General features: G+C 43.0%; 1 protein-coding gene across 5 annotated transcripts in view; it reads left to right on the top strand.

The window, feature by feature from the left end:
* The window catches only part of LOC138741380 (arf-GAP with SH3 domain, ANK repeat and PH domain-containing protein 2-like), a 110,299-nt gene that overhangs the window by 80,761 nt on the left and 4,837 nt on the right, over positions 1-24,701 (top strand). For 4 of the 5 annotated variants that reach the window (XM_069895366.1, XM_069895365.1, XM_069895367.1 and 1 more), the window contains 6 exons: positions 2,662-2,908; positions 4,138-4,242; positions 10,505-10,715; positions 13,199-13,260; positions 14,582-14,670; positions 23,204-23,326. In XM_069895366.1, the coding sequence (XP_069751467.1) occupies positions 2,662-2,908; positions 4,138-4,242; positions 10,505-10,715; positions 13,199-13,260; positions 14,582-14,670; positions 23,204-23,326 (837 nt within the window). Of the gene's footprint in view, positions 1-147; positions 506-2,661; positions 2,909-4,137; positions 4,243-10,504; positions 10,716-13,198; positions 13,261-14,581; positions 14,671-23,203; positions 23,327-24,701 lie in introns of those variants that run through there. The other variant, XM_069895369.1, reaches the window with a different exon arrangement.

Genomic DNA, 24,701 nt, shown 5'->3' with positions numbered 1-24,701 from the left:
TGACTCTGCTCCATGCGAACCCGCATTATGCCTACGTTGAGTACCTGGACGGACGAGAGGACACAGTCTCGGTAAGGGACCTAGCCCAAGCCGGATCAGGTGCAGCAGTGCCTTTAACCCAACCTCCCCCTATTCCTTCTCCCCCAGGTCATGTACTTCAACAGAGGGACCAGCACCACCCCACCAGCTCAGGCCAGACTGTCAACAACGCCATTGGGGAATTGAGCGAAACAGTGGCCGCACCCTATGGGCCTGCCGGCGACACGACTCCGGCGACCCCAATCCGGCACCACTGCGGTCACGCCAGAGGGTCAGGCCCCCTGACCGGTACAGCCCCTAACCTCCATCCACCCTGGGGTCGGTTCTCAAAGAAGTGGTGAATGTGATAGTACAGATTCTATCACCAATGTGTATATGTACAGATTGTAGTGTAGGATGATTGTAATTGGCTGAGAGTGTAGCCACACCTACTGGCAGGTCTTAAAGGATTGCTCCTAGCCAGACCAGGTCATTCTGGACTGGTCGACCTACTTGTGATATGCTCCAGTCTTTTAGTTAATAAAAGCCTTGGTTTGGATCAACAAGTCTTTGGTTCTTTTGACGCGCACTACATTGAGCACAAAGTAGAAATTTAAACGGATGGAGTGCTGCAGGACGTTGATGAGATGTTAAACTGAGGCACAAACTGCCATTTTCCATTTATAGGACCAGAAGATACTGGAGCAGAAATAGGCCATTTGGCCAATTTGAGTCTGCCCTGTTATTTAAACATGAGTGGATCCATTTTACCACTCATTCTCCATTGCCCTGACTTCTTCCCCATAACCTTTGGCCTGGCAAATCAAGAGCCTATTGATCTCTGCCTTAAATTATAGTCCAGATTCTCACCAATGGTGTTACCCTATTTCCAGATAAATCTGGGCAAATGTCCCAATTATTCCCACCCAGGCGAAAGGGATCAATAGTTGCATTGCTATATGTGGAATTTCGTTATGAATAAGTTGCTCATTGGAATTTATGCACAAGTGCAGTTGATAAAGGTCAACAAACAAAAATGTACGACGTGAGATTCTGTGTAAAATGTCTGGTTCTAGCATCATGCAATCAAATAATATATCCTTTCACAGGATAATCTGATAACAACCAATTTCCAAGTTGTTTTGCTACATTCCAAAATCTCAACCAGGCATTCCCTTGCATGTTATTTAAATGTGAGAGAATCCACAGTCCATTCCAAGTTCCAACCTTGATCTGGATGAAAGGATCCTCCTCAGATTAGTGTAGCAGTTAGTGCAACACCATTAAGGTGCCAGCAACCTCGGCTCAAACGTGGCACTGTCTGCAATGTGTGGGTTTTCTCCAGGTGCTGCAGTTTCCTCTCTACTCCCAAAATGTACAGGTTTGGTCGAATACTTGGGTATAATTGGGCTGGAAGACCCTTCTACTGTGCTATTATTTTTTAAAAATCTCCACGAAACCCTTTGCCTTTGGTTGTTTGCTATGGCTTTCCTATCATTCTCCCTGGTACTGTCTGTACTGACACTAACTACACCAGCAGTGCAAGTATAAGACAGCTTTAATAAACTAATATGTACACTAAGAGGTCTTGTCTCTCTGCAAGATGAACCTGGAAGGCTAGACTGTAGCTCTGGACTGCTTTATAGACAAGGTGACCCCTGGTGACCTAGTGGTGTAATCACATATAACCACACTGTCCATAGCAGTATCTGCATCAGGCTGGTGAATGCCAAATTCCTTGACCTATCCCAGCCCATTTTTCGATCTGCAAATGTGGAACATCTATGACTATGGGCTTGTGCCTTGTGTGCATGGAATTCTCATTAGAAGCCCCTGATTGAAATGGCTCTCCAGGATGTCTTGATGGTATAGCAAAACTCAGTTAATCCGGCGTGCCTGGAACTTCATTGGTGCTGGACTTGATGATTTTCTGGGTGAGTGGATGTTATTTTTTTTTAACTACTCCAGTACACTTTTAATTCACTTTTTAATACTTGGTTACATAAGTAACATTTTTAGTGAACCCATCCATTTTAAAAAGAACCTTGTGAGTTTAAAGGGAATAAGGAATGCAGGGCCTAATAAGTGGTCCCAGTAAAGCTTACCTGGTGAGTCAGATGCTGAACCATCCTGACATCCAAATAAGTATCGTGCTCTAACCCTGGCAACATAACCATTTCCTCCAGCTGGAGGCTCCATGGATCGTCCATGGCAACAAGAAAGGAGAATGCAACAATGCAAGCTGTTTAATGCAAAATATAGGAACATGAAGTAGGCCCACAGACCCATTGAGTCTGCTCTGCCTTTCTAATCATGACCTGATCCATCTTCCCACTCAGCCCGACTCTCCAGTTTCCTCCCCGTAATCTTTGATGCCATGACTAATCAAATATTAGTTAATCTCTGCCTTAATGAGGGAATGGCAGGGCTGGGAAGGATTTAACTGTTGTAATGGTTGGATGTGGGTGCTAAATTGTTAGATCCATTCAAAGCTGAAGTATGGAATGAGTGGGATTGACATACAGGGTTAACTTGGATCTTTCCCTGCAGAGACCTGTTGCTGTTTGCACTATATTTTTATGCATTTAATTACTGTGATCACCTCTTTCACCACAACCACTTCTATCTCACTCCTTATCTCAGGTTAGTCCTTCACAAAGATCTTTCAAGTCCGGTGGTATCTCGCCTGATTCTTCAAGTACTTCCATATCTTCCTCACCATTTGCGAGTCCATGCCCATCTGGCTCCAAGAAGGAAAGATGGAGTTTCATTGGCTCCAACATTATGAATGAGACGTATGGGGCATTGGTCCTTCCAACGAAGACAGCAGCTCAGTCTCCATCATCTGACACTGCTCCACCACCGCTGCCAGTAAAGACCTTCACCAGGGGTGAGTTTCTGCCAGGTGCACTGGGGAAAGAGGCCTTTAAGAAAATGGTTGGCCTTTACGGAAATGGTCAACCTTCAGCTTGGGAATCTGGATTTGAGTTAAGCTCTGATTCATGAGCTTCTGGGAAGTAAGGCAGCTAATGTGATTTTCATTCATCTGGTTTGTAGAACAGTAAAACCCCTAATATCCAACACCGATGGGGATTGGTAGATTCGAGAGAAGTGTATTTTTCGGTTCCTTGAGATTGATTCTTACAACTCCTTACTAATATATCTGCATTAAGAATAAACAGTTAAAAATGCAAAAATACTATTCTGCACTTATATTGAAAAAAACACTTGCATGGATATATAAACCTTAAAGCATTTTACTTTATTTTCAATCACATTCTTTGAAAACATTTAACCCTTGCTGTATCTGTAGGCTCCTCCCCCTGCATGGAGACACCTGAAAGACGAAAAAATAACATTATAGATAATTAACCTTCCCTCCCCTAAGTTTGCAGACAAAGCCTCTGACTGAGGCAACTCTTACTAAGCAGAGATGATGAGACTCTTTTAGAGAGTCGCCCCTATGGTGAGCGACATCAACCAGTTCTTTATTGTGGGCGATGCCATTTTATCCAAACGCAACCTTTTTCAAACAGCTGTGATGAGCAAAGCACGGCCAAGGAACTCCTTTGGCTGAATGTTTGCTCCCATCTTCACCAAAGATTTCTGTGTTACTTCAGAGAACATTTACTGTTACAATTTTAGACTGGCGTATTTTTTACCTATTATTTTATTCTTACTTACTTTTATTTTGTAAATTTATTTTCCTCTTTTTTTTGCTGGTTTCTTGACACTGCCAGTTGCTTGAATTCCGGATACCAGGGGTTTTACAGTACTTGTTCCACCCCCATCTGTGTTTTCCTGGCTCTCCTTTGTCTCATTTTACCCATCTATTCTATTCTTTACTCTGTTTTGTGTCGTTTTTCCCTTTGAACACTTCTATTCAAAATTCCTCAGTGACTCCTCAGTGGGCGTGAAGCAGTCTCAGCTTGTGGCTATCTGCCACTGAGTTTTCGAATAGATTGATTAGTGATATCGTAGTGGTTTACCTGGCCCACCAGCACTTTCTTCACCTTGTACCTCTGTACGTAATATTTTTGTCTGTTTTCCGACTACCTTCCATCGTGGTCTGTAGTGTTAGATGTAAGAGATTAATTGTGTTTAAATTTCCTCTCCCAGCTGGATCCATGGAAGGCCAGAACAGACGTGGTTCCTCGTCTCCTGGGAATAGTCCTGTGCATCTGCTGCCTCCAACCCATGTGACTTCACCTGCAAAAGCTCTGGGTATTTGGTCCCTTTCCATTCTTATTCGGGGTTTACCTGTCCACAAAGCAGGTGGGCCATTTCTAGACATATGCCAAAGACTAAAAATAATACTTGTAAAGATGTGGTGTTACAGTTTTCCTTCTAAATTTTCTTCATTGTATCTAGTCGCAATCTGCATATTCTACAAATGAAGGGTTTAGCTTGTAAGGAAAGTGAGTATCATGGGAATATTAGAAGGAACATAGAAGAATATAAAATAATGAAAGGAATAGATAAGAAAGAAGCAGCATGGCTGTTTCCACTGACACATGAGACGAGAACTAGAGGGCCTAATATCAAGATTTTGGGGAGTAGGCTTAAGATGGAGATGAGGAGGAACAGCTTCTCCAAGAGAGTGGGGCAGCTGTGGAATTCTCTGCCAAATGAAAGAGTGGAAGCAGCCTTGTTAGATGTAAGTCAAAGGCAGGTAAGTGGAGCTGAGTCCATGGCATGATCAGCCATGATCATATTGGATAGAAAAAAAGGCATGAAAGGTCTCAGGATCAGGGCTGATAGAGGTGTACAAAATGATGAGAGGCTATCTAGAGGTTTTTTTCCCCCAGCGCTGAAATGACTAACACAAGGGGGGATAGTTTTCAGGCGCTTGGGAGGAAGTACAGGGAGAATCAAGAGGTTTTTCACACTGTGTTGGGTGCATAGATGGCGCTGCTGGCAATAGTGGTGGGGGTGCAATAGGATCTTTTGAGAGATGATTAGATAGGTAGATGGAACAGAGAAAAATGGAGGGTTATGCAGTTAGGAAACTCTAGGCACTTGTTGAGTAGGTTATTGGGTTGGCACAACATTGTGGGTAAAAGCCCTGTACAGTGCTCTAGACTTCTATGTTCGATGGCCTTCTCCTACTCCAATATCAGAATCAAAAATTATTGACGTGACCAAGTCATGGAATTCGTTGCTTTGTGGCAGCATCACAGTGCAACCATTCATATAAACCACTTTACAACAATAAATGTTTTTAAAGTGCACGAAAAGTAAGGCAGTGTCTTTAGTTCAATGATTACTCAGGAATCTGATGGCCATGGGGAAGTAGCTGTCTTGTGCTGCTAAGTGCTCGTGTTTAGGATCCTGTACCTTTTCCCCATGGTAGCAGAGTGAAGAGGGCATGACCTGGGTGGTGGTGGATCCTTGAGGACAGAGGCTGCTTTCTTAAGACACCGCCTCTTGTAGATGTCCTCGATGGAGAGAAGTCTGGTGCCTGTGGTGTCACCGGCCGAGTTAACAACCCTCTGGAGTTTTTTCTTGTCCTGATCATTGGCGCCTCCATACCAGATATTGAGGCAACTGGCCAGAATGCTCTCCACGCTACACCTGCAGAAGTTTTGAGAATCTCGGTGGCATACCGAATCTCCTCAATCACCTCACAAAGTATAGCTGCTGGAGAGCCTTCTTCATGATTGCATCAGCATGGAGGCTCCAGGACAGATCCTTGGAAATCTTGACACACAGGAATTTGAAGTTCTTGACCCTCTCCACTACTGAGCCTTCGATGTTCCCCTGACTTACTCCTGAAGTCCATAATCATTTTCTTGGTTTTACTAACGTTGAGCGAAAGGTTGTTGGTGTGACTCCATTCAAAGAGCTGATCTAACTCCGGTAGGTTTCTTCATTGCCATTTCTGATTCTGGCAACAACTGTGGTGTCATCGGCAAATTTGTAGATAGCATTGGAATTATTCATGGCCACACAGTCATGGGTGTATAATGAGTAGAGCAGTGGACTGAGCACACATCCTTGGGTGCCCCTGTGTTGATAATCAGTGAGGAGGAGATGATTGATGCCCTTTTGAAGCAGTTGGGAACCTCTGACTGTAGAAATGAGCGGTTGAAAATGTCCATGAACACTCCGGCTAGTTTGTTGGTGCAGATCTTCAGTACCCTGCCAGGTTTGCCATCAGGGCCTGTTGCCTGGTGAGGGTTCACCCTCTTGAATGATGTTCTGACATTGTCCTCACTCCTCAGAGACAGATATCAGAAAACCTTCAGCCTCTTCATGGTCTGTGGGAGGCACTGTTGGGATTTCCTTTTCACAGCAGGCATAAAAAGTGTTCAGCTCATTGGGTAATGAAGCATCACAGCCATCTATGGTGTTTGCACTCACTTTGTAGGCTGTAATGGCCTGAACTCCCTGCCATTGCTGGTGTGTATCAATTTCTCTCTCTAGCTTCCTCCAGAATTACTATTTGGATTCAGAGATGGCTTTCTACAGGCTGTATCTGGACTTCTTATAGAGATCTAGATCCCTGGCCTTAAAAATCCTTGATCTTGTCCTTCTTCTTTGGCTTGGCTTCGCGGACGAAGATTTATAGAGGGGGTAAATGTCCACGTCAGCTGCAGGCTCGTTTGTGGCTGACAAGTCCGATGCGGGACAGGCAGACACGGTTGCAGTGGTTGCAGGGAAAATTGGTTGGTTGTGGTTGGGTGTTGGGTTTTTCCTCCTTTGTCTTTTGTTAGTGAGGTGGGCTCTGCGGTCTTCTTCAAAGGAGGTTGATGCCCGCCGAACTGTGAGGCACCAAGATGCACGGTTTGAGACGATATCAGCCCACTGGCGGTGGTAAATGTGGCAGGCACCAAGAGATTTCTTTAGGCAGTCCTTGTACCTCTTCTTTGGTGGACCTCTGTCACGGTGGCCAGTGGAGAGCTCGCCATATAAAACGATCTTGGGAAGGCGATGGTCCTCCATTCTGGAGACGTGACCCACCCAACGCAGCTGGATCTTCAACAGCGTGGACTCGATGCTGTCGGCCTCTGCCATCTCGAGTACTTCGATGTTAGGGATGAAGGCGCTCCAATGAATGTTGAGGATGGAGCGGAGACAACGCTGGTGGAAGCGTTCTAGGAGCCGAAGGTGATGCCGGTAGAGGACCCATGATTTGGAGCCGAACAGGAGTATGGGTATGACAACGGCTCTGTATACGCTTATCTTAGTGAGGCTTTTCAGTTGCATGTTTTTCCAGACTCTTTTGTGTAGTCTTCCAAAGGCGCTATTTGCCTTGGCGAGTCTGTTGTCTATCTCATTGTCGATCCTTGCATCTGATGAAATGGTGCAGCCGAGATAGGTAAACGGGTTGACCGTTTTGAGTTTTGTGTGCCCGATGGAGATGTGGGGAGGCTGGTAGTCATGGTGGGGAGCTGGCTGATGGAGGACCTCAGTTTTCTTCAGGCTGACTTCCAGGCCAAACATTTTGGCGGTTTCCGCAAAACAGGATGTCAAGCGCTGAAGAGCTGGCTCTGAATGGGCAACTAAAGCAGCATCGTCTGCAAAGAGTAGTTCACGGACAAGTTTCTCTTGTGTCTTGGTGTGAGCTTGTAGGCGCCTCAGATTGAAGAGACTGCCATCCGTGCGGTACCGGATGTAAACAGCGTCTTCATTTTTGAGGTCTTTCATGGCTTGGTTCAGCATCATGCTGAAGAAGATTGAAAAGAGGGTTGGTGCGAGAACACAGCCTTGCTTCACGCCATTGTTAATGGAGAAGGGTTCAGAGAACTCATTGCTGTATCTGACCCGATCTTGTCGGTTTTCGTGCAGTTGGATAACCATGTTGAGGAACTTTGGGGGGCATCCGATGCGCTCTAGTATTTGCCAAAGCCCTTTCCTGCTCATGGTGTCGAAGGCTTTGGTGAGGTCAACAAAGGTGATGTAGAGTCCTTTGTTTTGTTCTCTGCACTTTTCTTGGAGCTGTCTGAGGGCCAAGACCATGTCAGTAATTCCTCTGTTTGCGCGAAAGCCGCACTGTGATTCTGGGAGAATATTCTTGGCGACACTAGGTATTATTCTATTTGGGAGAATCCTAGCGAAGATTTTGCCTGCAATGGAGAGCAGCATGATTCCCCTGTAGTTTGAGCAGTCTGATTTCTCGCCTTTGTTTTTGTACAGGGTGATGATGGTGGCATCACGAAGGTCCTGAGGCAGTTTTCCTTGGTCCCAACAAAGCTTGAAAAACTCATGCAGTTTGACATGCAGAGTTTTGCCGCCAGCCTTCCAGACGTCTGGGGAGATTCCATCCATATCTGCTGCTTTGCCACTTTTCAGTTGTTCAATTGCTTATGTCCTTAGCAGGTTTTGAATCCTCTGATTCATCCAAGGCTTCTGGCTGGGGCCAACTCAGTATGTGCGCTTGGGCACACACTCGTCCATGCAGTTCTTGATGAAGTCAGTGACATCTGTTGCATATTCATTCATGTCTATAGATGAGTTCTTGAATATGGTCCAGTCCAGAAAATCAAAGCGGTCCTGCAGACGCTCCTCTGCCTACCTCGACCATACTTTCACCGTCTTCCCTACTGGTGTCACAGTCCTCAGTCTCTGCTTGTACATTGGGAGTAGAAGTATAGCCTGGTGATCAGAATTGCCAAAGCGTGGTCATGGCATGGCTCAGTAGGCTTTCTTCATTGAAGTGCAGCAGTGGTCGAGTGTGTTGACTCCCCTGGTCTCGCATGTTTGTCAGAGACTTCCTCAGGTTGGCCTGATTAAGTTCCCTACCATGATCAGGAAGGCATCAGGATTTGCTGCCTCATAGGTGTTAATCACAGTGGTCAGCCCCTCCAGTGCCAGCCTGACATTACCCTGGGGAGGAATGTACACTGTGACCAGGATGATGGTGGTGAACTGCCTCAGCAGGTAGAATGGGCGGCATTTGATCGCCATATGTTTAAAGTCAGGGGAGCAGGACTGGGACGTGACCATCACGTTTGTGCACCATGATGAATTGATGATGACACAAATGCCCCCTCCCCTGGTTTTACCTGATGCCGCTGTCTGGTCAGTGAGGTTGAGGATGTAGCCCACGGGGTGAAGCGCTGTTACTGGAATGTCCATGTTTAAGCATGTTTCTGTAAAGCGTATCACACAGCACTCCCTAATGTCTCTCTGATGTTGAAGTCTGGCTTGGAGTTCAAGTTTCTTCTTTAAGAATTGTACATTGGCCAGGAGGATAGTAGGGACAGGAAGCCTCAGTTCAACCTGTAGCCCCCCCCAAAAGGTAAGAGGTCAGAGGTGGATATGGGTGAGTGGGGAAAAGCGAAAAAAGTTGTATTGATGGGGGAGGGGTAGCTCTAACTGGAGATGGAATGGAAATGGACGGAGAGCTGGAGGAAAAGACAGAGGGATTGGGGAAAAAGAGTGACAGAGGAGAGGCCTAACAGAAACTGGAGAAGTTGATGCTAATGCCATCTGGTTGGAGAGTGCCCATATAGAATATTAGATGTTCCTCCAATTTGCGAGTGGTCTCGGCACGGCTGTGGGCAGACGTGTCAGTGTGGGAATGGGGTGAGGAATTAAAAAGGTTGGCCACTGGGAGGTCACTTTTATTGCGGTGGACAGAGCAAAGATATTCAATTAAATATTCTCCCAGTCTGCATCCAGCCTCTCTGAAGTGAAATGTGGCTTCACTTCAAAGTACTGTGTTGGGCTTCACATAGAGATGAGGGAGGAGGTGTGGGCACAGCTGTTCCAGGTTATCAATGAACAGTTGTAGCAGCTGGAGGGGTAGCATTAAAAGCTATTTTGGAACCATTTTGCATCACTCAGAGATGATTACAGCACAGAAACAGGCCCTTCAGCCTGCTGAGTCCACACTGACCATCAAGCCCCCCACTCACACTTACCCCATCTTTGTAAGGATAGTTGAGCTGCTTGATTAACAGCGTCACCTCTGACCCAGCTGCTTGAACAATGGGTGTCAAAGGTCTTTCTGCTATTAGGATGGTATAGCAAGATAGGCCCGATGTGGAATCTACCTTTGATGTCATTCTGGAACTCGTTTGGGCTCTTGCATTACCCCATAATAAGGCAAATCTAGAAACAGATTCACCCATATTTGACCCAGACCTGCTCCTAAACCATTTTAATTCCAGAAATTTTCCAAGATTGAGATTAATGTGATACCATTGGTTGAGAGTATCTATCGAAATCCAGCAGAGGGAAATTAAGGAACCACTGCTTCACTGCTGGAAATGTTATTTTCCAAAAAAAAGTCAATGAATTTCTTTTTGTTAATTGGAGCTCTTCAGACAAGACTGATTGGTTGGGTTAAGTTGGAACTATGAAACAAAGGCAGTTATATATTAAGATGAGTATATAATGCCATTCAGTGGTACAAAGTAGGTTGGAAGATTTGTATTAGTAAAAATTGCCTTAAGATTTCTTAGAAGGCCAAGCCATGTATGAAAATCTGAATCAATGAATGGTATCAGTTATGTGTTTAATTTTTGCTTTGGATTAGGCCGGCCAGATCTGCCTTGGAGACATTCGATTGATGGGTCCACAGAGGTTTTGAGCTCTCAGAGCAAGTCGAGTTCTCAGAAAAGGTTGTCCCATCCGTGGGGATCCCAGACATCAATGGAACTGCCAGACTGCAGGAGCCAGGAGACACTGAGTGAGACATCCCTTGAGAACTCATGGCAACAGAACCCTGCCTTGCACCCAGCAGTGAGGTAGGAGGTTTTCCTGCCATCCGGCTGCTCATTGTTCCTTCACCTTTTAGCTGGTCATTTCTCACAGTCATCATGAGATCTACCTTAGCTGGTCTGTTGTGAAGTCAATTCTCACAGTGGTTAGAAATGCAGCTCAAAAGATTTGGGGTTGGTTCTCACCGGAGCCTGTACCTTTTCTTCTAAGCTGTCGAGCTGGATTTTTTTTTCCTCCCTCATGGACACTTAAACCATCCACCTGGAGTGAAGAACTGTTCTAACTATCTTGTCATCTGTTTCACTGATGGCTTCTAATTGCAAGGTGATTTATGTTGGCTATTTTAAGCAGAACTGTGTGTCTGGTGATAGATTGAACTTCATTAAGTTGAAGTTGTCCAATTATGATTCTGGGAACTGCACAAAAACATACAGGAAAATCAGGGGAAGCAATGAAGGCAACAGAGTGCAAATCTTTGTCTTGCACTATTGATTAGTGCACAATAATCTGTTTGTGGTCAGGGAATGGTGCATTCATTAATGGGTGTTAAATTAGCATTAATGTATTACAACCCAAGTCAAGTGGAGGGCATTCACTTTGATGATTCTGGGAATTAATATTTTATCACATGAGGTGCATTTGACTGATCTTTGGCCTATATTCTTTGGAATTTAGGAGAATGAGGGGGGATCTCATTGAAACATTTCAAATGTTGAAAAGCACGGGCAGAGTAGATGTAGAAAGGTTGTTTCCCATGATGGGAGAGTCTAGGACAAGAGTGCACAACTTCAGGATTGAAGGGTGTCCACTTAGGACAGAGATGCGGAGGAATTTCTTCAGACAGAGGATGGTAAATCTATGAAATTTGTTGCCACAGGCGGATATGGAGGCCAGGTCATTGGTTGTATTTAAGACAGAGATTGGTATGTTCTTGATTAGCCAGGACGTCAGAGGTTATGGAGAGAAGGCCAGGCAGTGGGGCTGAGAGGGAAAATGGATCAGCTCTTGATTAAATTGTGCGGAAACTCGATTGGGTGAATGGCCTGTTTCTTCTCTGATATCTTATTGTCTTCTGGTCTTGAGGTGCACTGGAGATGCAAGAAACTGCAGATGCTGGAATCAGGCAAAAAAATTCTGCCAACAATCTCTCTTATGCTCGGGTGGAATTAGTGCGCTGCTCTTGTCTGTGGTCTCACTTCCTGTTCATAGGTATAATTGGGAAATTGAGGAGCTTATTCCTTTGCCAGGTTCTGTTGGGGTTCTTGTTGCCCTAATTGTGACCTGGATGCACTGGAAGTTTCTGAGACTCTTGCAGTCTTGTTGCCACTGTGGCATCTTGGGAGCCTGAAGAATGGGCGGGTTTGAGTTTGGAGGCAGGTCATGAGTATTTGGCACCAGTCTAAGTCCTCCAGAAAGAGAACTTCAGAGGATCATTTAAAAAAAACTAGCACGCCAGCACAGAATGTAGTCAAGCCTTTTTAAAACAAAGTTGGTATAGATCTGCGAATGTAGGTGGATGGATGAAAGGATATGTAGGCTCATGAAGTAGATTCTATGCTGAGATGTCTTGGATAGTCCACTGGAGCTGAAGGTACTGTCCACACTGGCAGAAGCCCACCAGGTATCAAATGCAGAGGATCTTCTCTGGTTGTGCTTTATGCAAAATGAAGCCTCAGTCTTTGAATGTTTTTTTTGTGTTGAATTGGTAGCTGTTCCTTAACTTTGAACAGAAAGTGGGTGGTACTTGAGTTTGATCTCACTCTCCCATGTTGTCTTCCTGGAGTTTTCACGCTCTCCTTATGACTGCATTTACTTTCCCCAGCTGCACCCCCAACTCCTCCCCCCCCCCCCCCCCGCCCCGCAACTGATATCCCAAAGCCATGCACCAAAGCCATGCAGGTTGGCAGTTTTGACAGTTGTAGATGGATGGTAAGAGAATCCAAATGGGAGGGGAGACATTAGGCTGTCGAGAACTGGGAGGTGGAATGGGATTGATGTAGTTGATTTGGAGGTGACTGATGCCATATCATCACAAGAATTGCAGCTGGAGCACAGAAGTGGATGGTGATTTTTGTAATCAGCCCAAGGGAATGTTCCAACAGAATTTGACAGTGACCTAAACAAGGAAGTATTAAAACAGCTGACCAATATCTTGGTTGAGGGGATTAGTTCTTCAGTAGTATATTTCAAGGAGGATCGAAATGTACTGGGTTTGGGGTGGGGAAGCTCTACATCTCAAGATCCTTGAATATCCAACTTCCAATTTCAATTGGCAGTGTGTAAGTGCCCAAACTTTGAAGAGCATTGAAGGACTTGGAGAGTTATGGAGTTGGAGATGAGAGGGGAGGGGCATGATGGCAAAGTTGATTTTAAAATACAGCTGTGTAGTGGATTAGTGAGTTCTGGCGTCAGTGGTGAAAGGGACATATAGATATGTAAAGTCCATTCTACGCTTGGGGTGCTTAGAAAATCACCAATTCATTTTAAATAACAATGGAATCTTTTGCAGCCCCAATCCTATGACGTTCACTAGGAAACCCAATGAAGACAAAGCAATAAAGAAGCCTAGAGGTAAGTCTCAGCATGGATGTAGGTATGAAGGAAGAGTGTTAACTATGCCACCAGGTTGGGCCTTTTGATCGATAAATTTCTATTGAATTCATAAATTTGGCTTCAGTCCCATTGGAGCCAAATTCTGTAAGTGGAGGATTGTGTGGAAACTCTGCAGCACCACTGACTTGGTGCATATAACCAGGGGCGAATTTCTGTCCCATTGTCAAATTGTACACACTGGAGAGACTTTTATATAGAAGAAGATTGGAAGACACATTCAAAGCCTGACTGTGATAATACTGCAAATCTCAAAATACTGCCTGTTAGGTACCTTGTGTGTAACTTACTAAAGGATGAGGTAGTCCAACGATCCTTGGCAAGGTGGGTCCTACTACGATGGAGCATCATCAGGCACCAAAACCTCGTATTAATCATCAATTGCAATGTATTTGTCTGTTTCATTGTTTATTCAACAGCAATTGGATTTGCAAGCATAAAATGTTATTGAGATTTGGTGGGCGTAAATCTCCGGGTCCTGTGCGGATTGGAGGAGATGTGCAAGAGGCTGGAATGGGAGCATGACAAAACAATAGATGGGGGGGGGGGGAGGGGGTGGTTGGAGATGTGTAGGGCCAGTCACGCAGAGGGCAATTTTAAAGCTGGGAATTGGTGTACAGCAGAGAGTACAGTGTGACATGCTTGAAATGAAATTTAATGTGAATTAGGACATTGGCAGTAGAATCTGTAGGCTGAGAAAGATGAAAGGTAGCAAATACAAAAGAAATAGATGTTAGCAACAATTCCAATCAGATTAACGTTTTCGTTGAAGTAGTTGAACGTGGACAGAGTGGCCTCTTTAATTTCAGTGTATACATTTAAAGACAAAGTACATTGAGGCCTTTTTGAATTGAATTAGCTTCCGACAGGTCATAAAACTAGATTGCCAAGACAATCTTACACCAAAGTTCAATCTCAGAAATGTTGCTGATCAGCAAGTTTTCAACACTGAGCTATTTATTTAGGTTTCATTCAACCTTTCATATTAAAATTGCAAAACGTGTTCCAGCATTATCCCATCGGCTAATGACGAATGCTTCTTCATCTCAGATTGGCCAAGAACTGAACAACTGAAAAGCTAAGCATGGCCAGGCTTTAGATGAGAAAACCAGTGAACGAGAGAGTGTGACACAATTGGAAGGGTAGAGTTATGTTTCATTGCGCAGAGAGATGATGAGGCAGAAAGGACTAAATTATCACTTTCTGTGCTGTGTGATATGAAGGGAAGGAAAAACTGGTTCAAATCTTGTTTCTAATTTAAAAAAAATCCTCTCTCCGACAGAGCAAAATTCAAGAAAGCACAATGACCTCTATATTGTTCCTGTGAACTCCAATCCAATCCCTGTGCCTTTGCCCAGGAAATCCATTGGGGTGAGTTGGTGTGATTGCTTTCTGTATCGTTGGCTCTTTAGTAATTCTTATGCTGGGAGATCAGAAATCATTGAATACTTATCCGACCCCTATGAGGATTGGTAGATGTTGAATAAGTGTATTTTCTGGTTGCTTGAGACTTGCTCTTAATTTTTAATATTTTTTAATTTGTTTTTAATATTGCACCAGCTTTTCATCCCAATTATAAAGTATATGTTCCAGTACCTTCTCCCCTATTCTATCTAGTTCTATATTAGCCCAGTCTGGTTTTTAACCTTGTCTGGTAAAAATCTGATAAATACCTTAATTGTGCAGCTCTATAATAATTTCTAAAATTTGGTAACTGTAAACCACCTTGATTATACCTCTTTGCTCATTTATCTAATGCTACCCTTGGTTTCCTCTCTTTCCACAAGAATTTCCATATTATTCTCTTTAGTTCATTAAAGAATTTTTCTGTTAAAGGAATTGGTAACGTTTGAAATAAGTATTGTATCCTTGGGAACACGTTCATTTTAATGCAGTTTACCCTCCCTATGAACATTAGCGGTAATTCTTTCCAATGTTCTAAGTCTTCCTGAAATTTCTTTATTAGTGGCTGATAATTTAGTTTGTACAAGTGGCTCAAGTTATTATCTAACCTGATCCCTAGGTATTGGATTGCTTGTGTTTGCCATTTAAATGGTGATTTTTAAAAAAAAAATTCTGTATAATCCGTGTTACTCATTGGCATCACTTCACTTTTATTTGTGTTGATCTTGTACCCCGATATTTCTCCATATTCCTTCAATTTCTTATGTAATTCTTTTACTGATACCTCTGGTTTTGTTAGGAATACTATGCTGTCATCTGCAAATATGCTTATTTTATACTCCTTCTCCTTTATTTTTATTCCTTTTATTTTATTTTTTTATTCTTATCAGTTCTGCCAAAGGTTCTATTGCTAAGGCAAACAATGAGGGGGATAGTGGACATCCCTGTCTAGTTGACCTACTTAATTTAAAGTGACTCGATACATATCCATTTATTGCTACCTTCGCTAATGGTCCATTATACAATGCTTTAATCCAATTCATATACTTTTATGGTAGATTGAATTTCTGTAATACTTTAAATAAGTAGTTCCACTCTACTCTGTCAAAGGCTTTTTCTGCGTCGAGAGCAGCAGCCACTGTTGGTATCTTAATTTATGAACTGCGTGGATTAGATTAATAAGTTTACAGACATTGTTCGCTGTTCGTCTTTTCTTAATAAATCCAGTTTGATCTTGTTTTACTATTTAGGTACACAATCAGCCAATCTGTTTGCTAATAATTTCGCTATTATCTTATAGTCTGAGTTACTAGAGATATTGGTCTATATGATGCTGGTGTTAATGGATCCTTCCCCGTCTTTGGTATTACTGTAATTATTGCTGTCTTACATGAATCTGGCAAGTTTTGTGTTTCTTCTATCTGGTTCATTACTTCTAGGAGAGGAGGAATTAATAATTCTTTAAATGTTTTATAAAATTCTATTGGGAATCCATCCTCTCCTTGTGCTTTATTGTTCTGCAGCTTTTTTTATATATCCTGTACTTCCTCTATTTCAAATAGTTTTATTAGTTTGTTTTGCTCCTCTTCTTACAATTTCGGCAATTCAATTTTAGCTAAAAGGTCCTCTATTTTATCATCTTTCCCCTCGTTCTCAGTTTGATATAATTGTTCATAAAATTCCTTAAAATTTTCATTAATCTCTCTTGGGTTATATGTAATTTGTTTGTCCTTTTTCCTTGATGCCAGTATCATTCTTTTAGCTTGTTCTGTTTTAAGTTGCCAGGCTAATATTTTGTGTTTTTTCTTCCAGTTCGTAATACTTTTGCTTTGTTTTCATTATGTTCTTCTCCACCTTGTATGTTTGTAATGTTTCGTACTTAATTTTTTTTGTCCTCCAATTCTCTCCTTTTCGTTATATCATCCCTTTTTACTCATTCCTTTTCTGTACTTACTATTTCCCTTTCCAACTGCTCTATTTCCTGATTGTAATCCTTTTTCATCTAAGTCACATAACTTATCTGCCCTCTAATGAAGGCTTTCATCTGTGTTTATTTCAAAATATGTTTTAACTTGGCATTCAATAAACTCTCTAAATTCTAGTCTTTTAAGTAGCATGGAGTTTAGCCTCCATCTTTATGTTCTTGGTGGGATGTCCTCCAGTTCTTCTGATAGTAATCTAGCTTTATACTCAGTTTTCCTAACTCTCCCTTGAATATGGGCTGACAACAAAAACATATCAATCCTTGAGTAAGTTTTGTGCCTACTTGAATAATATGAAAATTCCTTTCCTCTTGGGTGCTGCCTCCTCCATATATCCATATATTTCATTTCCTGCATTGATTTAACCATAAATCTGGGTACTTTATTCTTTTTACTTGTCTTTTGTCCAATTTTATTCAACATTGGGTCCAAATTAAAGTTAAAATCCCCTCCTATCAATATATTTCCTTGTGTACCTACAATCTTCAAAAAAATATCCTGCATAAACTTTTGATCCTCCTCGTTAGGCGCATATATATACACACACACACATATATTGAGGAAATTCCAAATTTCTGAATATACCTGACACTTTATCATTGCATACCTCCCTGCCAGATCTATTAATTCCTCCTCTATTTTGATTGGTACATTTTGTTAACTGGTATGGCTGCACCTCTAGCTTTTGAATTACGTTACGTGTCCTATCCAGTTTCTCTTTAGTTTGTTATGTTCCGCTTCTGTTAGATGCGTTTCCTGCACAAATGCTATAATATTTTTTTCCTTATTTAATAAATTTAGTAGCCTCTTTCTTTTAATTTGGTTATGTATTCCATTAATGTTTATAGTCATATAGTTCAACATGGCCATCTTATATCTTGCATACATTTCTTTTCCACCTCCATCCCCCTTTTCCCCACTTTCATCTCTTAGTTTTCTCTTATTACACTGAATGTATGACAACACATTTAAAAAGAAAATTATTTTCAAGTTTTTTATCATCTAATAGTACAAGGACAACCCAACGAAAGTGTTCTTTAATCAGTGTAAAAAAAACATGCAAACATACAGACAGAACACACATGTAGATAAACAAACAGTATGGATGTACATATCTAAACTTAATATTGTTAAATAAACAGTGAAATCTCAGAGGGATTGTGTGAGCAGTTCATCGATCATTCAGCAGTCTCACTGCGCGTAGGCAGAAACTGTTCCTCAGACGGGAGGTGCTTGCTCTAGTATCTGTTTCCCAAGCTGCTGGAAGATGCTGTGTATGGGTGATAGGGGTCCTCAACAATGTTGCGCAGCCTCTTCAGACAATGATCCTGATAGATCACGTTGATGGGGCGAATGGGGAGGGAGGCCTCAGTGATCCTCTGTGCTGCTCTTATGGTCCTGTGGATTGGCCTCATCCAATGCTCAACAGCAATTGCACTCCACTGTGATGCAGTCAGCCAGCCAGGATGCTCTCGATGGAGCTCCTGAGAAAGTTTTTTTTTTAATTTTTAATTTTTCACACTATGAACCATATTAATCAAAATACACACAAACATTTCCCTCTTGAATATACACAGTGGCATTTTTCCCCCTCCCTTCCCTCCCTCCTTCTCACCTCTCTCCAAACCCATTAAATGTCCAACATATACAATAGAATAAAGACATCACATTTAAGACATAAAGTACCCCCGCAGTTCCCACATCCACTAATACCTTACCCCCAAAAGTTCCCCCCTCCTCTCTGAGTTGCCCCATATCCCTTGCCGGGCAACCACAGCTCCCCTTTTCATTTGGATTGCGACCTTGTTCGCAGCATCAACTGATTTTGCAGTGACGGTTATTCCCCCTCTACCCAGCCTTCTCCAGAAAACACTTTTTTTTAAACACATAACAAAGCTTTCTCTCTGCTTTTTTTAACAGCCCTCCCTCCCTTCCTTCCCTTCTCTTTTTCCTCTTTATTTCTTTACATATACATTGTTTTTACATCTTTATATATACTTTATCACCGTTCTTCATTCTTGTTACATCTTTTCATCTCTTCTGTCCTGCAAACGTTCTGTGAATTTTTGCTCTTTCTCTGGATCCAAGAACAGTCTGTTTTGCTCCCCAGGTATAAATATTTCAAGCATGGCTGGATGTCTTAACATGAATTTGTAACCTTTTTTCCATAAAATCGATTTCGCTGTATTAAACTCCTTCCTCCTCTTTAAGAGTTCAAAACTTATGTGTGGGTAAAAAAAAAAATTTTGACCCTTGTATTCCAATGGTTTATTATCTTCTCTAACTTTATTCCTTGCCCGCTCCAGTATATTTTCTCTTGTCGTGTATCTCAAAAATTTTACTAAGATGGATCTTGGTTTTTGATGTGCCTGTGGTTTCGGAGCTAATGCTCTGTGTGCCCTTTCTATTTCCATTTCTTCCTGCATTTCTGTCGTTCCCAGGACCTTTGGGATCCATCCTTTTATAAATTCCTTCATGTCTGTGCCTTCTTCACCCTCCTTCAGGCCCACTATTTTTATGTTGTTTCGCCTACTATAATTTTCCAACATATCAGTTTTCTGAGATAACAACTCTTGTGTCTCTTTAATATTTTTGTCACTTTCTTCCAATTTTTCTCTTAAGTCATTTACTTCCATTTCTACAGCTGTTTCCCGCTCTTCCACATTCTCTACTCTTTTCCCTATTTCTGTCATTACTAGTTCTAACCTTTGCATTTTATCTTCTGTTCTTTTCATTTTCCTTTTAATTGCATTAAATTCTAATGATAACCATTCTTTTACTGATCTCATTTGTTCTTCAAAAAAAACTTTTATCTATATTTTGTTCATCAGTTTTACCTTTTATTTCTCTTTGTCCATCAATTTTACCTTTTATTTCTCTGTGAAGATCTTGGTCTTCTTCTTCCTCTTCTTCTGTGCCTGTACCTGTGTTTGTGTCTTCTTCTTTTCTTTGTGTCTGTGTCTCTTCTGTTTTTCCTGATGAGCTGCTTGTATCTCATTGTCTGGCTTCTTGTTGCTGGGCCTCTTGTTGCTGGGCCTCTTGTTGCTGGGCCTCTTGTTGCTGGGCCTCTTGTTGCTGGGCCTCTTGTTGCTGGGCCTCTTGTTGCTGGGCCTCTTGTTGCTGGGCCTCTTGTTGCTGGTCCTCCCCTCCTGGTCTGCTCGTCTGTTGTGCTTCCTGATGATGATCTTCTTGTCGGTCATCCCTCCGTCTATCTCCCATGTCTGCTTCATCGCTCCCTCCTCTGCTGCCTTCCTCATCCTCCAGCTGAGCACCCTGATGTCGGGCGTCCCTCAGCTGTTCGCTCTGTGGCAGCCCGTTCCTCTGCTGAGCCCCCCCTCCCATCGGTGTCCTCTTTCTCCTTTGATTGTGCACTTTTGTTTGACTCCGAGAGCCATTTTTGTAGTCCACCAGCTGGTGAGTCGCGACTCTGCAGGGGAGGCACTGACCTTGAGGGTCGGGCGCTCCTCACCACTGCAGCGCTCTTCTTTCTTGCAGGTAAGGCCTTCTTTCTTCTCCAGTTGTTTTTACTTTCTCCTTCTTGGAAGCCATCTTCTTTCTCTTCTCTTTATCTTCTATTTCTTATATTTTATTTTTGTTATGCTTTGCTTTTTCCTAACTTTTTTCCTATTTTCCTGGAGGGGGCTGTTTTCCCGATCGACCACTACTCCATCACATGACTCCTCCCCATCAGTTTAGACAATTTGAGGAATTCCATGTCTTGCAAAGATCGATTTTGTGTATTTTATCACACAAGCAGCAGACATGCTGTGAAGCAGCACAATCTCTGGATAGTTCGATAGATAATCAATAACCAACAAGTAATTATTTCCATCCATGTGGAACAGATCAGTCCCAACTTTCTACCATGGTAAGTCAATTATTACCATGGGTTCCTTTGTTTGTTTTATGTGATGTTCCAAACAGATCTCACAGCTGGAAACCATCCTGTCAATGTCAGAGTTTATCCCTGGCCAGAAAACAACAGTTCTGCTCCTCCTCTTGCATTTTTCCATTCCAAGGTGCCCCTCGTTCACCCTTTTCAGCATCTCTTGTCACAATGATTGAGGAATGATAATTCTGCTCTGTCTGAGCTCGGCTCTGATGTTGTAGAATGGCTGACATTCACCTCTAGATCATCCTTCATTCAGATTCTTGATGACCCTCTGTAGAACTGTGCCCTTTTCTGTTTCAGCTGTGATCTACTTGAATATCATGTCAGATACGAGAAGAGATTCAATGATCAGGTTTTCGTGGAGATTCGCTTCTGTCTCTGTAGAACTTTCATGGTGTGTTTCACTCTGTGTCATTTTCCTGGATAATGCATCTGCTAATACAATAAGTTTCCCTGGTGTGTACACCCTCTTGACTAGGCTTAAGTTTTCACATGCTTTGTCACCAAGCAGTGATTCATGTCCATCTGGGACTACTATGAATCTGAAGTGGTGCTTGTTATCTTTAACTGTCACCTGAGTTTACATGTTCCTTTTATGTTGATGCTCTGTCCATTTGTAGGACAGGATTTGCATGGATGTATGGCTTTATCATCATTGTCCTGATGTTGTGCTCACAGATCAAATTGGCTTTTGCCTCTCTGTCCAGCTTGCAAAGAATATTTATTCCATTTGTATGTAATGACACAGTCCACTTGATCTGTTCAACTCTGTTCACACATGGCTGCTCAGTGTCTGTTGGTTTGTAATCTACCTGCACTACAATGCCAAGGAAAATTGTATCACTGAGGGCAGTTTCTTCTATAGTGTGTATCAGTTTCACTTCTTTTTTCTATCCCATTGGAAAAACATTGCTTTGCATAATGAGCCTGCCTCTTGCACTTATTATAGACTTTTCCATAGGCTGGTGTTATGAGTAACAAAACAGGTTTGGTAGGTTTCAAAGGCAAGGACTCAGAACACAGTTTTGATAGGGAAGGATTTCATTTACAGAAGGCAAGAGTGGGAAATGGTAACTCATCTCTCTCTCACACACACACACACACACACACACACACACACACACACACACACACACAGTTACAATAATCAAGGAAAAAAAATCACTGATGCCCCACCACCCCTTCACTTACTGCAGGCACGGCTCTGTTCTACAAGGGACACTAATTAAATGCTCCCAACCCTCTTAACATATTTCCAAGTTTCTCCAGCACGCACCCTTCCACATTTCTAGGCCTGGAGGGAAGCAGGGTAGTCGCAAGCTGGCAAAAAGAGAAAACAAAGAACACATGGCACCTTTATAGTGCTGGAGGGACAAACCCAGGTCATTAACAGGAAGAAATGGCTCAGTGCCAGGAGGGTTAATCCAATTACAACAGCCAATGGCCTAAGGCCAAGAACAGGTAGGCAGGAGAGTCCAATCCAGGTAATTTACATCGGGCCAATGGCAAGGTTTGCACTAATGGGTGGGGTGGAACCAAACCTTGATTGACAGCTGGTGTGTCCTCTGACTAGGTAGGGAGCAGTGCTGTCACATGACAGCCACAACTGTTCCCAATACAGCTGGACATTGTTTTGGTGCATGTTGTGTGCCACATCATTTGCACTTTAATGTCTTTCCACCTTTTTGTTGTTTCCTATATCTCGTTTTTTGTTGTGTCTGTGTCCAGACACTGTGGCTACGACTATGCTTTCAGTTTTACTGGGTTTTGCGCTATCAACAAACTTTTTCACGTGCTGCAGATCTATTTCACTGGTGAGACATATCTTCACAGCTCCAGCTAAGGTAAGCTCTGTCTCTCGCAGCAACCTCTTTCTCACTTTCTTATCAATAATCCCGAACACAATTTGATCACGGATCGTTGATTCTTGCGGCAATCCAAAGTTGCATGTTCTTGCTTTTAACTTCAAGTCAGTTTTAAAAGTATTAAAGCTCTCTCCCTGCAGCTGTGTGCTGGAGTGAAGTACGTACCTCTCGAATGTTTCATTTTTCTTTGGTGAACAGTGTTCATCAATTATCTCCATATCCTTGTCAAACTTGCCCTGGTCAGCTGCCTTGGCAAAAACAATGTGTTGAAAACCTCTAGTGTTTGAGGTCCCACCATGGTAAGTAGCAGTGCAATCTTCATTGCATCAGATTTGCTATCAAATCCAATGCATTGCAGGTACAGCATAAATTGCTGTTTGAACTTCCACTCGTGGTTGACATTTCCAGTCCAATTTACACTCTCCAATTTTCCTGCTGATATCGACTGATTGTCACTCGGCACACTCTGGCGTTTATTCCACTCCTGGTACCGTGCACGCTCCTGGTACCGTGCACGCTCCTTGTACCATGTGATGTTTCTTTTTATTGTATTAAAGAAACTTGGGTTCTTTTATAAACAACTATATTAGCTCAAGCACTCACGACTTCATGGAAGCATCCACTTTTAATTTAGCCCTAGCCGCAACAACCCTTTCTGACTCCCTGTAGTGGTCAGGACCATCCCTAGCCCTCTATCATTACAGTACAGAATGCCAAGAAAGGGGAAATAATGCATTGTTTCATTGTGTGCCCTTCTACAGGTGAAGCTAAAGCAGAAGAGGGTTAGGGCAATCTTGGATTGTACTGCGGATAATTCCGATGAACTGACCTTTATCAAGGGGGAGGTCATTATTGTGACTGGAGAGGAAGACTTATTTTGGTGGGTAAGTTTCTCCCTTCAGTGGTCTCCAGCAGCTTTCTGCTGTTATTGAAGCTTCTACCTACCCACACTGATGGTCTGAAACATTCAAGTCTGCTGTCGCTGTGATTGTAGTAAAGCACACAGGTGCTGGAGGGTTTCAGCCGGTCTTGCAGCGTCCATAGTGGGTAAAGATACATTACCGGCATTTTGGGTCTGAGGCCTTCAAGGTATAACAAAAAAAAAACAGGAAGGCATCTGAATACGACTGAAGAACACCACGGGGAGGAATCCAGACCAAAAGCCAAAAGGTGTTGAGTGGATATGGTAAGAGGAAAGGTGAGAATTGATTTTAAAAGGAGACAGAGAGAAAAGGGGGAAGAGAGAGAGAGACAAAGCTGGGGGAAAATGACAGGGGGAAGTTGGGGGGTGGGGGGAAAGGTTTAACAGAAACCAGAGAAGTAATTGGTAATGCCATCCAGTTGAAGTGTGCCCAGATGGAAGATGAGGTGTTGTTCCTCCAGTTCGCGAGTGGTCTCAATCTGGCACTGCACGAGTCCATGGTCAGAAAGGAAATGGGATGGGGTGTTGAAATAGGTGGCTCTTAGGAGATCCCACTGTTGTGGCAGATAGAGCCAAGGAAGTGATCTCCCAGTCTGCTCCCAGTCCCTCTGATGTAGAGGGGGCCACAATGGGAGCACCAGATGCAGAAGATACTGATGGTATCAGCAGTATGTTGAAATTCACCATGCACTTGGTATTCCTGAACATCAACACCATTAACTTAAACAATTCCATTTGCATTCTGCATCAATGTGCTTTGCTGCAGTGCTACCAAACAATGAGAAGCAAGTGAGCAAACAATGAGGCAGGAGAGCAAAAGGTAGGTCAGAGAACTAGGTTTAAAGAGAGTGACAGTGATAGAGAGGCATCAGGGTAGAGAGAAGGGATTCTAGAGCTGGGGATTGGGCACTGAACACTATCTCTGTTAAACGGGAAACTCTGCAGACTGATTGTAGTGCAATACACATAGGGGCTGGAGACACTCAGCAGGTAGTGCAGCATCTATAGGAAGCAAAAGGCGAGCAACATTTCAGGTCTGAGCCCTTCATCCAGGGATGAGAAAAGCAAGCGGGCACCTGAATAAAAAGGTGAAGGGAGGAGGGAGGAAGGGGTCGGAGGGAGGAGTACAGACCAACAGGCAAGAGGTCAAAGATGGATACAGATGGGAGGGCAGAAGAGGAAAAACAATAAGCAGGGAAGTGATAGGGGGAGGAGTTAGCTCCGAACAGAGAGGGAAAGAGGTGGGGAGCTGGAGGAAAGGACACAGGGATGGGGAAAGAGAAATGGGGGTTGGGCAAACTGGAGAAGCCTTCTGGTTGGAGAGTACCCAGATGAAA

This window comes from Narcine bancroftii, chromosome 8 (genome assembly GCF_036971445.1).
Source record: "Narcine bancroftii isolate sNarBan1 chromosome 8, sNarBan1.hap1, whole genome shotgun sequence".
Lineage (NCBI taxonomy): Eukaryota > Metazoa > Chordata > Chondrichthyes > Torpediniformes > Narcinidae > Narcine > Narcine bancroftii.
This window is presented reverse-complemented; position numbering and strand designations above follow the sequence as displayed.